The following is a 16327-nucleotide window of genomic DNA, read 5'->3' as shown; positions in this document are numbered from 1 at the left end:
TGGGCTCTCCTGTGGGCTTTCCCCGCCCTCTCCCAGCCTTGCCGAGTCAGGGAGGAGCACGGGGCCACCAAGGATCTGGGGAGTCAGGAGAGTCTGGGGATCTGGGGAGTCTCTTGAGGAGAGCCGTCACCAGCTGAGATCTCGGATGGTGCGAAATGTGCGGGAAACAGGAGCTGAGGGGGCCCTACAACTGTGCCTGGACAGAAGAGCGAGGTCTGGACATTTCCTAGGGAAGAGACAGCAGGCGGAAGGGAGAGCACGCTGCATGTACTTGGCTCGATGTGCACCAGGAAAGGTGCTGCTCCAAGCAGAACGTGAGCCCGGAATGATCAGAAGAAAGGCAGGGACAGAGGGAGAGAAAGAGGGAGCGAGAGCTCCAAGTGCTTGATAAAATAGAGTCCTCGTGAAGCTGTTTTATTCCTTCCAAGCCTCCTAAGTAGTAGCCACCAGCCTCCTAGGTACTGGCCATCATCAGCGGGAGAGGGACGTGTTGCTTTTTGCAGTGTTGACGGACAGCAGTAACACAAGTTCCAGACGATAAGTGGCCCAGTGTCGACACCAGCAGCTGCTGTGATGTTGCACAGAAGGGAAAGATACGGCCCCACACCCCCAGTCACCACTAGAAATATCGGGAGAGGTGTCCCGGCTTTCTCAGGCCCTGGGAAATGACCCTAAAGGGCACCCACATAGATTTCTGGACAGAATTTTCCCAGACAGAACCGTAAGACCTGTGTGGGTGATCCCTAAACCGAGGCTCGTTGGAGGTGCTAGGAGAAGACAATACTAAACTGTGCAAGGCTAGACTGTGGACCTCGTGGATGCTGGGTGCTCATGAGCACTCAGGAGGGACAGCACTAGCTGAGCCTGCGTGAGCGCAGCTCTGCGTTCTGGGGTGCTGAGGAGCGGGGAGCCCGGCTGCGGCTGAAACCCCGGTGGCTGCTCCAGTCCCACAGTGGCTCTGCTGTGCGGGCAGGCCACAGGATTAGAGGGAGGAGAGCAAACAGGAGACTTAGAAAGGCTGGAACGAAGAAGATGAAATCTAACGAGGGTCCTCGTAAACTCTCCCGTCTCGGTTGTAAAGACTCATTTGCGGCACACACCACGGGCACTGCGCTCGCACTCGTGGGCGAGGAGGACAGCGAGAACTAGAATATCAAACACTGCCGGTGTCTGTGCTCAGCCCCGCTGAAGAAGGATAATAAGAAATCACAGATCTTTCATGGAAGAAAATCCCAAGCAAGGCTTTATCTGGAAATTACGCTAGGCAGGAAGTGGTTGGCAGATTAGCAACTGTCACCCAGGAAGGAAGGAAGCGGAAGCCAAGTGAGGGGAAGGCAGCAGGGTGATGCTGGGACAGCTGGTAGACGACTCCAGGAGGTGGCAGCGTGGACAGGCAGAGGACACCAGGGACTCCAACGACAGCGAAGGAAGGTGCTTCTCACAGTAAATCTGTGTGCAGCTTCCTGTCTGCTGAGACCAGGTGATACCCAAGTGATACGGAGGAAGGGGCCATGGGAGAGACACCATGGAAACGGGGGACCACTCAGGATGAGAGAGGCCACGTCAGCTGCTGGTGCAGAGGGCCTGGGAGCCCAGAGAACCAAAGCAGCAGGAGCCTGCTGGGCATGGGCAGTGCATGGAGGGAGCTGTATCTGCAGAGGAGTTTTCAGGAGCAGCATCACAGGGGTGTCTGCAGAGTCACAAGCAAAGGAAACTCAGAGAGTGGGTTGGAGGCCACCAGGGAGAGGCAACTGAGATAGTAGGACCGGCACAGGGGGTTCCTGCTGGCCCGACACGCATGCTTGCAATGAGGTCCCTCTGAAAATTTTGAAGTACAGGCATGACCCAGGAAGATGAGACTCAGATCTGCCCCCCTCTGTGCACTGCAAAACCACTTAGCAAACAGAGGCCGGAGCTGTGGAGGCCAGGGGAGAGGACGCAGGCTAGAAAGTGAGATTTGAGCTGCGGAGAAGACAGGAGCAGCTTGCTGTGGGCCGCATGGTGGGGTGAGGCAGGTCGGTTCTGCAGGCACTTAGTAGGAGCATTGGCCATCCCCAGAGCTGTCGGACGACCCCAGCTTAGACCCCTCCAAGGCTGGCCTATGCTAACATCCATCTAAGCCCCTGGGGCAGGATCCCAGGAAGTTGCTTTGAAAAGATTTCATTGCCCTTAAGATTCTATGGTTCAGGGCCATCGCCTATGTAGCTCAGCAGCACAGCGCCTGCCTGGCAAGCTCGAGGTCCTGAGTTTGATTCCTGGTACCAAAAAAAAAAAAAAAAGATTCTATGGTTCCAAGATTTTAAAGAAAAATTTTACTGGTCTGTCTCAGATTCTCTTCTCACCACTAAACAAGAGCATGTCTGAGATGAGATTCCCTCTTTTCTCTTCCCACTCTTCTTGTGTGGACATGAATCACCCCAAGCCCCTCACAAACCACCCCCAGTCCTCTCATCCCAGCCGACGGCTCTGCCAAACTCGGTTCTTATTGTGTCTCTGAACAGTGTGACCTGGTGTCTGCCCTTCAGAAGCCAGATGTCTCAGCTCTCCACCCACACCACTGCGTCCCTGCCCTGCTGGGTGCCCACTCCTGTCCTGCCCCCTCTGCATCTCGTCCCGACCCTGTGCACCGTCCACACCATCTGCCACATCCCCTGCACCCCAGCTGGGCTCTGCACCTGGCGGGTCCTGTCTTCATGTTAGGGAGCCACCCACACACCCTCCTCACATCCACGCCTCGCGCCTTCACCTGGGCCCTTGCCATCCGGTGGTCTCAGCATCCAGATTCCCTCCCTCCCCACAGCCCCTCGGCCCAGGTAAAAGCTTGCAGATTATAGCCCCTGGCACAGAGTCACACATCCTGAGCCTGGAAGGCCTCGGCTGCCCCAGCAGCCACCACCCTGGCATCTTCTCCTTCTGGGGAAACTGACCTCCTCACTCCTTCCTGGACAAATTCATCCCAGCCCCAGGAATTCTGTCCAAGGAGTGCCCTGCCCACGCAGGTCCAAGGCCCGGGGCTTGTGTTCCTGCACACGGGAGTCAGTCTTGCTTTCTCTTTCCAGATGGGCCAACCTGACACCTTTTCCCTAAGGATTTGACCCCTGCTCCCTCTGGGAGGAAGGAAGTAGTAGAAAGCGTGCGACTCTCAGAGGGTGGAGTTGCATTCCCACTTGGGTGCTGGATGCACCGGCACCTCCTTTCCTTATCTCTCCAGTGGGCATCATGATCCCCTGGCACAGGCCGACATTAAAGGGACTTGAACCAGGGGTGCTAAAGCAACAGCAGCCTCCCAGTCCCTGGGACGTGCTCAGTGTCACCCCAGCCTGCCCTGGCCAGCCAGACTCCACCCTGTCCTTTAAAACTCCAGCTCCTCAGCTTATGCAAAGGGGAAAGAAGTGTGTGTCCATGAATAGGACTGTTCCTTAAAACTTCAGAGGGAAATGAAGCAAGGCATAATAACTAAGATGGAAAGAAAAGGGACCCACTCTCGAGGGACAGGCACAGAGAAGGGTTGACCAGGTGGCTGGTCATCCAGGCCTGTGGAGGAGCTGGACCCCAAGGAGGGTGCCCACTAGTAGAGGCAAGGGAAGTGCAGTGAGGGCGGATCCTTGGACTCCACTATTCCTGTGTGACTCGGAATGCAAAGATCACAGGACCAGAGAGCAATGACGGGCCAAGAGTAGCCAAGGTTTGCACTGGGCGTGGGAGGAAGGCAGCGATGGGAGCGGCGCTCCACCTCCAGGTGTGAGCCGAGGTCGCCTGTGTACTGCTGGGAATCTCTCTTTCTTCCAGTACTGTCGTAGCTGGCCACTGTTTGGTTGCTAAGTGGAGCTAATTAATCCCCAGCTTCTGGCAGTGTGTGTGTGTGTGTGTGTGTGTGTGTGTGTGTTAAATATATATGTGTTAAATCATGCAGGAAGAGAAGGAATTCATTCTATTTACTTTGTCTTTGCAGATAAATATAAAGACACAAACTGGGAAATTAAATGCTGTTTTGCTTCCTTTGCTTCTCCATGTGGGTGGAGTAGGCAGGACCTGCTTCGTTTCCTAGACGAAACCCATCTGTGCACAAAACCAGGGACCCTGTTGAGGTCACAGCAGGAAGTGGCAGGGCTGAACTGAGGAACAGGGCCCCAGCCCTTCAGGGCTCCTCCTCCATGGGGTGGTTTGACGTCCACACCCCTCAATAATAGGGCACTGATCCCACATGAAATGGATCCCACTCACACATCAGCCCCAGAATGAGATGGAAATGCCCTGGCATACACCTTTCTTTACCACAGGGCCATGCACACAGGTTGGGGAGGAGTTGATGGAGCTGGGAACAGGGTGAAAATAGAGTTTCCTCCTAGTCAAATCCGCTTCTAGAAAGTTCTTTTTATGAACAAGACTTCCCATGTCAACTCTTTTCAGAGAGTTGTGAAAAAATAAATGAAAATGAAGGCTTTTGTGTTGGAAGGAAACATTCCTTTTTTGCTAGGGCACAATGTGTAAAAAACATAAATTATATTTTAAAAGAAATGAGAATTTCAAAACAATGCCACCCAAAAAATAGACTTATTTCTTCTATAATATTTATATGCAGATTTCTGTTGTTAGGAGCAGTAACCAGATCTAGGCAAACAATAAAAGTGAAATTTCATTTCTGAGTTTGAAATAAACATGTAAATGTTCTCAAAGCAGTGGTATTCCATTTATACAATCATTTGACCAACCTGGGGGATGACAAATGCCATAGAAATGCCATTTCAAAATGATCCACAGAGTCATAATCTTTTTAATTCTGGTATTTTGGTAGTGAAGAGTGGGCTTGTACAACATAGATGACTTACTTTCAAAATGTTAACTTTCTGAGTACAGAAAATAAAATTGGGTTTTGTAGAAGCAACAAATAAATAGATTGTAATAAAACCTGTAATAGATGTCTGCAATTTTATGGCCATGGATAGCAATGGTACCTTTCTATAATAAATAAAAGATATAAAAGAGTCCTTTGCAGGAGAAATAAGGAATCCATAAACCCTGGGTTGTTAGAAGTGATCTGGCTATGCAATTATATATAAAAATCACTGTTGTAGTCTGATCATAGAAAATGTGTTTTAAATGTCTAAGTGAATGTTAACAAGTTATTTATTACATACTAATATTCACTTTCTTTCCCCAGATGCCAAGAGTTTGGCTGAAATGCTCATGAGGTAAGAACTTCACCCAGCTTCTGGGATCCCATGTATAAAAAAAGCAATTTCCATCTTGCCTTGATGATTATTTTGGTGATGACTATTTGAAACTGGTAACACATTTTGCTGCAACCTATAATTTCCATTTTTTCCTCAAAACATCCATATAATGCCTAGTTGGCTATGTAGATGCCAAATAACATTTTCATATCGCTGTCAGTCTGTACCTGCCATAGGTCTTGCCCTATTGGCTAGACTTGACCAATAGAACAGACGTTTCCCGCTAACCTGGGGACAGAGGAGCACAGTCTATGAAAATAGCTCTTGTTTTGCTATATTGCCTTTGAGGCCCAGCCTTCTTTCTAACAGTTTGCTAAGTTCAAAGAGAACCACAACAGGGAAAGTACCATGCACTGGGATGTTTGATGCAAAGGCAACAAACAGGCTGGCGGACAGAGACGCCTTTGTCTTTGGCTCACATGGGCCTTCTGAGCCCCTGACAGCCCTCACCAGCCATGTGGCCTTTGTCTCTCTGCTGTCCAGCTGCAAAGTCATAGCCTGCATGTGTCACCTCCGATCGGGAGCAGCCTGCACTGTGGGGGCCCCAATCACAGTTGTCAAGCAGATAAGGTCAAGAGCAGTCACTAAGAGAAGGTTCACAAGTGTAGAAGACAAAGGTGCATCCTTCACAGCTTTGCTCCTAAATGTCCATGGGGCTGCATGAGCATTGATAGGAAGAGAGGAGAGTGTCCCTTCTGTGTCCCCAAGTTCTATTTCCCACCCAGTCCCTTTCTGTCAATCATTGGATTTCCATACAATGTCCAGCCTCCACACTATAAAATTCCTAGATGAGGGATGTGTTTGTGTGGATTCTCTCACCGACATGTTACTTCTCCCTAATATTTAGTCATTTGTAAGACAGTATAATGATCAAATGAAAGGTTAAATAGAGAAATCAGGCTAGGAAATATGTAAGGAAAAGGTCCAGGACTCTGATGGTGAGCTTGACCGGCCACCTGATGAGGACAGCTGGCTCTCACTTCCTCCCCTCCTGCATGTGTGAATCGAGCGCGTTTTGTGTCACTTGCGGGGATCCCTGCCCACCTCACGAGTGTCTTGGATACAGAGGTAGAGGTCGAGCACGGCTGGTTTCCAGGCTACTTTCCCAGGACTTGAGCACACTGTGCTCTTAGGCAGTGTGAGTCATAGGCAGAACACCATGGGGGAAGCAGGATAACTCCGAAACACTTGGTCCAAGTCACGCGATGAATGTAATGTCTTTTGGCATGCTTAGGCAGGACATAGGTCTTTTGTTTTCATACATGGTGACCTTGGGAGAAGAGGTATGAGAGGGAACAAAAAGATGTGTTGGGGCCTTGGATTTGGGCTCTCGTGAACACCCTGTGGAGGCGTCCAACAGCAGGCATCCGCAGGGCAGAAGAGTGACCCCCACACACAGTGGCTGGTCAGATGCCTCCTCCAGGATGGAAGCCTCATCACCAGCTCCAGCATGCACAGGGAAATCTGCGTGCAGTGTCCGAGGCCCTCCCTAACATCTGGGCTTGTTTACCAAGAAAGCAAGAGGATGCCTTTGCCACAGGTCACACGTCATAGCTGGATAGGTGTGTGCTTGTGCTAAGCGCAGCTGGTAGAATATCTGGAAAACAAGTAAAGAAGCGAGAGTCACTTGGTTTATGATAACTGATCTACCTAATCAAACAGATTTTCTCATACAGATTCACCCTGTGAATTTAAATTTATGGTATTTAAAATTAGGGGATTTCACACAAAATTTGATAATTTGGGCTCCTCTTAAAATCACCGTTGCCACACGAGCACAGCCGAGGTGAGGAAGGCAGCCTAGGGCTATGTACAGCAGCCCTGGAGACTGGGCATGGCTGCGGTTCACCTTGGTGGCTGGTGCCCCTGTGCCCACCCTCAGTCCCCCTCACTAATCTGCCCTGCAGGGCTCCTGTGGCTTCCCAGACTGGAGAGGAATCCGAATCTCCTTTCCTACCCCACGCCCTGTTCCCTCCCTCCCAATCCTGCCACATCCTCTGTCTGCCCGACCATAAATCACGTCCCTGTCCAAAGGCTACAAAACCATGGTCTCCGCTTTCTGCTGCATTCCACATTTGTTCACTGAGGACAACTGGCTTTCCATTTCTCTCTGTGTCCTTGAATGAATCCTTGCCCCTCACTCCAGCCCTGGAGCAAGGCAGTCGGTAGAAAATGTCCTCTTTGTTAGTAAGGCAATTACTGCAGTGAAGCGCCACCTGTTGCTACAGCAGGACTTAACAATGGTCTTCCCAGATGGCAGTTGCCAAGGTGAAATTAGGAACACTGAAACCTGTAATCACTAGTACTTGAAAGGGCTAAAATGGTTTTCCCCCAGAGGGTGAAAGTGATTGGGAAGGAAGCGAATTTCCAAGTTCATTGGATAGGTGAGGTTAATTTAGAAGCAAAATCAAAGACTTCGATCGTGAAGTGTTGGTTAAATCTAAGTTTGACAGCTTCACTGGCTGGGCAGCCAAAGATAGGTCACTTAATACACTGATGTGCCTTGGAAGTGCCTGTCAGGGGGCTCCAGCAGTGCAGAGAAGATCTTATGTCACTGTCCCTGATCCCTGCTGCTCTTTCCCCTGCACGGCTGAGGACTTAGCAGCCTGGCGCATGAGATGAACCCCAGGCCTGTGTTCGGGGCCCAGTATGGCCTACAGCTAATTTTCTGATCCTGAGCAAGTCAGCCTTCCACTCCACAGCCCAATGACCTCATCTCAAAGAGAACAAAGCCCAAGCTGTCCCTGGCTCTGCCGTCCCGTGAGCAAGGCGAATACAGCACTTCATTTCCAATCACAACCCACCAAGTACTTGCGTCCGTCATTACAATTAGCTGCCCATGACAGGAAAGGCCTGGGGACAGGACAGACACCTGGACCCCCAGAGTGCCCTTCCGGGGACCCCTCACTCCACACCCCACCGTGCAGTGGGCCTCGAGCTCCAGGATATCTCTCCACTTCCCCCCAGCAGAGACCCCAGAGAGGAGAGCCTTCACCCATCACTCCAGCGTAGAAAGGTTTCCCTTTCCCGTGTTTAAGCAAGAAAAGTTTTCCTAATAACACACCAGCCTCCAAAGAGGTGAGACTGGAACTCACCAATATGTGTTTATAATGCCCAGGTTCAGCATCAGTATGTGAGCCGGTTATAGGCAGAAGAAAGGTCACCACATACACACATACACACATACACACATGTAAGAAACCAAAATGCTTTCCATTTTATTGAGCACTTAAAATAATCACTTTTTTGATATGCATATATATATATTTTTTATATATAACAAAAGCACCTACCCAGGTGTTACACTGGATGCTCCCAACTACCCTACTTCCCACAGAAGAATGCTCTGTATCATGTTATGGGAGGAGGGTGGGCTGTGCAGATATCTTACTTAGATTTTTGCTCCCTCAATGTAAAGAAACTAGTTGGAGTAACTGCAGATAATGTATGGCCTGAGTTGGGAAAACACCTCTCCCAGTCAACACCCCATAGCTTTCCCCACCACCGCCATTTTTACCAAGTGGCCATCTGGCAAGTGGATGATAGTCGAAGACTGTATTTCATTAGTAGCTAATACATTTAGCAAGACCCTCTATTGCACAAGAGGCAATTTTACTTCCACCCTGAAAACATTTGCAACCTTTCTCCAGACTGCCAATGTATTTCTTCAACTGTATTTAAGGCTTATTGCCGTTATGAAGACCAGTTGTTACACTTTTTAAATTTTTTACTTGTTTTAGTGCCTGTTTGCAGTACATGATGATCACACTGATGGTGGGAAGTTGGTACAGGTTCACAACACAAATGCTTATACTTTTTGAGGATCACCCTTTGTTGTAACAAATGTGACCAACTGTAGAAGCAATGCTAATGTGATGAAGTAACTTAGTTGAGACCCAATACTTTGGGGACACCTCGCTCAGCCCTCACTGCATCCCCTAGCAACACGACTGATTTAATCAGTGTTTACTGAGTGTCTCATTCGGCCACATACTGTTGTAAGTCCTAGGGACACACACAGAGTGGGCAGATGAGTATGTATCCCTGTGGAGCGTGAGTTCCAGTGGGAGAGACAGACAATGAGTAAGATAAATCAATTAAACATCTTTAATTGACTCAATTAAATACACGTGAGAGAGTAATAAGTGCAGAGGAGAGAGAATCAAGCCGAGAATGGGGAAGGACCCAGAAGTTCCCACTGCAGGCCACTGGGCCAGCCGTAAAGACGGTGCCATCCCACAGGAACGGGGGAGCCCACCGCACACGCAGTGCCAGGTACCACGGTGAGGACAGAGCATGTGCTCCATGCAGAGGAACAGCTAGTGCACAGCAAGGGGAGCATGGTCAGCCCTACCACCTCAAGGCCCAGTGGGGCAGTTTTTCTGTCTTCCCACTACAGGGCCTGACAACCCCTGTTTGGAGTCGAGGGAGGAATTCACCTCCGCCCTCCACTGTCCCCGTTCATAAGATATAATCATATTCTGTCTTTGTGCCAGTGCAGTGGCGCACAGCAGTTATTTAGCTTGCTTCCTGTGTCAGTCTGAGAGCGGACCCTCATTGTTGCTTAAGTATAGCTTGTGCCCGCACTCAGAGTTGTTTAATGGAGCAGCCGCTCCTGCCTCATAACTATTCATGACAAGCAGCAGGAACTAGCTCACACTGCTATTTTTGGTACAAGGACGAGCTGAAGTCCCTAGTGAAGTTTCTAAACGGATCTTTCGGATATTCACAGAGGAGTAGCTCCCCATATGTTTTTGTGGAACTATTGCTTGCCTAAGCGTGATATAAATGTAGACACACACCCCCAGGAATTCAAATACTTTTCATTTTATACAAGTATTTGAATCTCTGGATTCTTTTTTTTTTTTTTTTAACTGCAAATGAAATGTCAGGTTAGTTAAGTAAGTCATGCAGAAGTGTATAGAGACCAGGTGAAAAATCAGGCCAAAATGCTTGAACTGGGGCTCTGCGTAATTAGCATGATCAGGTACCTAACCCAGTTACTCACCTGCAGAGGGAGAAATCTGGTTCAAGATCAGGTCCTTGGAAAAGTATTGCACCTTCCAGAAGTTACCTTGTTCATGGGAAAGTTTGTTCCTGCTCAAAAAAAAAGAACCTCACAAACTATTCGGGATGCTAAGGAGGGACTTTAGTAGACGGACATGCGCAGAGCCGCCTGAGTAAATGTGACCTTCCCGGTAGCAAGGTTCCATCCACCACGTGGTGCGGGGGTGGATGACAGAGGCTCTGGAGAGGCAGAGGGCTTTTCAGCTCCAGATGAACTGATTGGTTGGAGGGAAAAGTATTTGAGCTGCAGCACGTCGGCTTTCCTGTTCCCCATGGCAAGGAACCACCTCCCAGGTGAACCAGTACCCAGTGGGATAGCCTCCAGGAGCCTGCCTCCGAACAGATTCTGATGATCACCAAGCTGGATTATGGCCACCATAGAGCCCCTCACGGAGTGAATTATCCCAGTGACAACAACTTCCTTCAGGCATCTCAGGAAACAGTCTTTTAACGTCTAGTAAATTCTTACAACTTTATAAAGACCGAGCAGCTATTCTTCTACTGCGGATGGCTAATTAAGGCCTTTATCAGCGTTGGGGATTTCTACACAGTATGGAAGTTTTCTGGTTTGCTTTACTGCGGGCTGTAACTGAGTATGATTATACCATGCAGTTTTACCTCCCATTTTCGTTTACTTTTAAAGAGCAGCTCACTCCAAGACTAATTTTCTGGTACACAAATTTTGAGATAAAATTATTGTAGTAATTGCTTTCCCCCCTCCGTTCCAGAAGGCATTACTGGTTAGGGAAACCAAGCGAATGCCAGGGAGGCTAACAAGGAGTGCGCAATGTGATCCTGTGACAGAGGTGAAGAGACACAGACACAAACGCAGGTCCCTTAGTGCAGCCTCTAGGCCGCCCGCTGACCAGTGGGGACACACGCATCCCCTCCTCCTGCCAGTGCCAGGACTTCTCTCACCTAATGAGTGACACTGTTCCTGCCTTAACAGTCACTTTGCAGTTAGCATTCACACAAGGCATAGCGGATTGTAAAGGTCCTGTCGGTGGATATTGAGCCTACCTCCACTGACAATCTCCTTTGCTAAAATTTAATAAATATCATTTGAATGAAGGAAAAACATCTCATCCCACTTACTTTTCACCTCCGCTGCCCCCAGACAATTTCATGGTCAGACGATACACCAAGTTCATATGCCGGGCATTCGTGCACAGTGCCAGACTGAATGGATCTGTCAATGCCTCTCCCTTCTTCTCTTCCCAGTAAGAATACTCGGACTTCAGACACTTTAAGCAAGCAACAACAGACTCTGAGAATGCACATCGACATACCCAGGGCGCAGCTTTTGATCGAAGAGAGAGACACAATGGAGACCATCGGTAAGGCACCCCGGTCGCCACTTTACACAATATGGCTGGGACAGCCATGCCTTCTCACCCAAAGAAGACGCTAGATGGAATATCATGAACACTCTGTGAGCATAGAAGTCTCAGGGAATGCACATTAGTAAATGAGGAGGCAAATTACCCTCCGAACATCTTAGTGTCACCTGGGGTGGGAGTTCTCACTTCTGATCCCTTTGGGTCTCTCCTGGGCAGGTTATCCCTACTGCCCCAAGGAGCAGACATCTATAATCAGATCAAGCTGGAAGCTGGCACCTGGGAGCCCTGTCCTGGAAATCCATTCTCTGCTTGCTTTCCTCTCTGGCTCTGATAAGGCCAGCCTTTCCCCCAAGGTGCCCCACTTCCCGGTGCCCCTAAACACCTGGACTTGGGAAACACCTAGCCCCCACAGCGGCCCCCACAAAGCTGCGTGGATTCCCACCCCGAGCCAGCCATCTTGATTCTGAGTGTCTTCCCACCCAATAACCACAAGAAGGACAACTGCCCTCCCCAGAGAGCTCTTGAGGCACCCACCCCGCTTTCATGGACTCTACACGCATCACTTAGTCCCTCCTCCAACCTGCTGCCACTTTTGTAATGAGATTCGGCCAGGTTTACACCGTTGGCTCAGGTGCAGAGGCAGGAGCATGGCCAGGGTCCCCGCCTGGCCACCTGCGTCACCACCAACAGGCTGCTTCCAAGAAGCCTCAGCTTAGAAGTCCCGCCAAGCTTTCCACAAGCCATGGAAACAGATCAAGGCAAGATCTGAGGCTGCCTCTTGCCAAAACATGTTTGTTTTGGAAAGAGCGTGCTGGCCCCAGGCACCGGAGTGGCCCTTTCCTGTGGTCTGGATACAACTGTTTGACTCTTGCCAGGAAGAGAGTGGTGAGAGGCCAGGTGGGCAGCATGTCCTCCCCGCCCTCACCCCTCGCCGGCCCCACCAGTGGCCGCTCTGACCTCATAGCCCCTGCAGTGTGGATGGGTGCCCTGAGCCGTGCCGGCTGCCCCAGCGGGTCCGTGCTGGGTTAGCACCATGGAGAGCGCCAGTCGCTTGTTCTGGGTTTGGAGAGCCAGGTGCCACAGATTCACCCATCCGTGCCCGCGTACCCCTCAGTGAGTAGTCTCCCTCCCGGTGACGCCAGGCAGTGAGTCCATGGCGTATTCTCATTGTTGGGAAAGTGGAGATGCAGTTCTTTAACACGCTGTGTGCTCCAACTACAAGGACCCAATATCAGTCTGCCATTAATTTCTGGCCGGAAAGTGTGGTTAACCTCGTGCTCAGGCAGTTCTGAGCGTCCCACTTGAGGCCTGGAACCACCTGCCATGCTCCTAAGGGGCTGCAGTCAGACCCCGCCACTCACCCGTGGTGTCATTAATGAAAAACCAACGTCATTGGGTGGCCCTAGGGGGCAGCCCCGGTTGTAAGGAAGTGTCTCTGTACCAAGGCCAGACTTTTACGGGGTTCAGGGGGCCACTGTGGGCTCAGGGCTCCACACCCATCCCTGGCACCTGCTGTGGCACCAGCCTGCCTACCAGCACCTGCGGGGTGCTCGCAGACTCCTTGGCAGCCTTTCCTGTGCTTCTCTGCCAAGAAATTTGATTCTGACTTCAAGAGGCTTCCCTTTCCACCGGAGCCCGAGTGACTGGATTTCGTAAGGTTCACTGTGTTCAGGGCTTTTTTGGGCACAGCAATCTCACCGCACTGCTTATGGCTTTCACAGCCCTGTTCCGGCGTTGGGCGTGCCGCCGTCTGCCCCAGCGACAGCTAACCTCACACGAACATCACCCGGGCTGCAGCCCTTGAAAACGGATGGGGAATCTGCACATCCTGACCAGAGTTTCCCTGGGGGTAAAAAGGCTCTTAAGAAAGTACAGAAAGTATCGCAAAAAATGTAATTCAAATCCTAAGACGACACAGTAATGACCCACAGCTCAGAGGCCTGCACCTTCTGCTGGCACTGAGGTGGGCAGCGTGCCTGGGAGCCAGGCTCCTGCTGCTCCTCCGGCCTTCCGGTGCCCACGGACACTGGCAGCCTGACAAGTGGGTCACTTTTGGATTAAAGCAGGCACTCGAGTAATCAGAGCTCAGAAGAGGTGGGGAGAAAAGGAACATTCCTCAGAAAGCGGAGGAATCTACCATCTCTGAAAACTATCTGCTCTCCTTTCGCGATTCCCCTCCAAACATTTGCAAGATCAGCATCAGAGCCCAGCCCAGGAGAGAACTGCAGGGTGGTCCTTCTAGAGCAGAGCTCCCGGGCAGCCAGAGCGACCAGGGGAAGCAGCCCTGCCCTTGGGGGAGGGGTCTGGCATGGCTGGTGACACCTTGATCTTTCTCAGGGGAGCTTTCGCAAACACCTGAATCCCAAAGTTTGTTAAATCGGTAGCTACAACAAATGTTTGCTTACTGAAAAGCAAGCAAACCCAGAGAGAGCAGCAAGGCCCTTCTGGACATCTTGACTATTCTCTGAACCGGGTGCTCGGAAGTCCACCCCCAGGCACAGCACCCTGTTTAAATATGAGTGACCCTCACAAGCGCTGGGAGTTGAGCCACCTCGCAGCTTCCCACGAGGGCATTGTTATTGCTGTCACTGTTGCCTGAGAGGAGCAAAAGCCAGGGTGTGCCCGAAAGTGGATAAAAGAATTGGCTTTCTGTGCTCCCCTCTTCAGATGATCGCTCCACGGTGCTGCTGACGGACGCTGATTTTGGAGAAGCAGCTAAACAAAAGTCCCTGACGGTGACTCACACGGTCCACTACCAGTCGGTGTCTCAGGCCACTGGGCCCTTGGTGGACGTTTCAGACGCTCGGCCAGGAACGAGTGAGTGGACAACTCCAGTTACAAAGGGCGGGTGTGGTCAGTGCTGGAAACATTACACTGTGTCCCTGTCCAGGGAACATGGGGGACTCTTCAACTCTGGGCCTACGAGACAAATAGATCTAATGATGTCTCTCACTGGGGGGAGATTCTGCTTTCGCTGTTTGAGCCTTGCACTATTAGAAGGGTGTCAATTGAAGCCAATCACTCTTGGTAATGATTTAGTAGGAAAAGTGCTAGAAATTTCATGGCAATTTAATTTTTTTTAATTTCAGCAACACAGCAAAAGGAGAAGGAAATTAACATTCCGCCTTGGGAAGAGAAAGATGGTGTCATAGGTGTTATTTTTATGACAACCCTGCATGACACCCATTCACAAAGTAGCCGTTGTAATTCCCTTTTACCAACTAAGAAAATGAAGTTTCAGGAAGTCAGCAAAGAGCCCAAGGTTGACACATAAAAGCAGGGACACCAAGATTCAGCGGTAGGATTTGTGTGTCCTTAGAGTGTGAAGCTTTCCTCCTGAGCACTGAGAAAATTCTAGTTCTGGCTAATCTGGACAGTCTGTTGTGTTTAAGTATTATATTTGCATCCATAATATATGCAAATTAATTACTGGAATGAAATTAAATCTCCTAATATGTATCTTGAGCTTATTAATTAGATATGTTGTTTCTTCATAATTGAAACTGTTCCTCTTTAAACACTGAGAAATTGATGTTTCGATTATTATCATTTTGGAAGCTTTGATGTCTAGCTTTTAAATCTCTACACATGCTGCAAAAATTTACATTCTTAGAGTACTATGTTACAATTAGAAAAATAAATACAACACTGAAGGCCACTCTTCACAGTTCTAATGGGTGAAGCAGTTGTGAAACAGGGTGAGGTTCATGGAGGGAAGGAGCTGTTTCCCAAATAACGCTGTGACACACAAGAAAGAGTTTCACAACTACTGACCTTCCTTTGGGAAAGGGTCTCGAAGAACACACTTCCCTCTTGTCTAACCTTACCCCTTCCCTCCTGGAGAACATCAAGTTGGCATGTCTGCAAGCCAGCTCTGCCAAAGGGTATGTCTGCAGCCCCTGCACCTCAACAAGGCTTCTAGGCCTGTGGCATCTCTCTCCAGCCACTGACTGCAACACTGTGACTAGCCTGGTCTGGCTTCCGGCTACTTCAGGACATAGCTGTGATGGGTTTCTGAACCAGTTTTACTATTAACTCAGGGGAAAGGTCTTCTAGATTGATGCATCCTGGCCTTTGGTGTCCTTTGACCTACTCAGTGTGGAAACCTTTGGAAACAGTAGCAGGAGATTGGAAAACAGGAAAAAAGAGCTGGTACCCCTGGAAGTGTTTCCCATTTTTTGCATGTGTTTAACATACTGACTCCTGAGTTCCATCCTAAGGATTCTGATCCAGTTGGTTTAGAACAGGGCCCAGGAATCTGCACTGTGAACAACCTCCCTGATGTGCTTCTGTGGACTCTTCATGGAGAAACACCTGCCCAAGTGTGCCAAAGATGTACTGACAGCTCAGGAGGAAGTGTCCACCATGCCCTCATCCCTGACTTCCATTAGTGCAACAGCAAAGGATTCCCCCCAGCCTGCCAGACCCACAGCACATCAGTTCCTTCTGCCAGCCTTTGTATTCACCACTTGTATTCACCTTTCCTCCAATGTTCATTGAGGAGAGAGCCATACAGAGGCTCATTTTAAATAGGCCTGAAGAAGAGGACGTGGCAGGGAAGCTCTGAGGCCTTCCAGGTGTGTGAATAGGAAGCTCTGGAATAATGAGAAGTGGCTTTGATGGCATTTAAAATATCAGCATTGACACAGATATGAGTCAGACCCAGAAGCTGTAAACCAGCGGAAG

At 49.8% G+C, this 16327-nt stretch overlaps 1 protein-coding gene across 1 annotated transcript in view; it reads left to right on the top strand.

Moving 5' to 3' along the window:
- The window catches only part of Dscam (Down syndrome cell adhesion molecule), a 487830-nt gene that overhangs the window by 446766 nt on the left and 24737 nt on the right, over positions 1 to 16327 (top strand). Inside the window, exons 28-30 of the mRNA XM_005375986.2 lie at positions 5162 to 5192; positions 11523 to 11638; positions 14309 to 14458. Of these exons, the coding sequence (XP_005376043.2) occupies positions 5162 to 5192; positions 11523 to 11638; positions 14309 to 14458 (297 nt within the window). The remainder of the gene's footprint in view (positions 1 to 5161; positions 5193 to 11522; positions 11639 to 14308; positions 14459 to 16327) is intronic.

Source organism: Chinchilla lanigera, unplaced genomic scaffold (genome assembly GCF_000276665.1).
Source record: "Chinchilla lanigera isolate Chin_1 unplaced genomic scaffold, ChiLan1.0 scaffold00006, whole genome shotgun sequence".
Taxonomy (NCBI): Eukaryota; Metazoa; Chordata; class Mammalia; order Rodentia; family Chinchillidae; genus Chinchilla; species Chinchilla lanigera.
The sequence above is the reverse complement of the archived record's forward strand: the minus strand, read 5'-3'. Positions and strand labels throughout refer to the sequence as shown.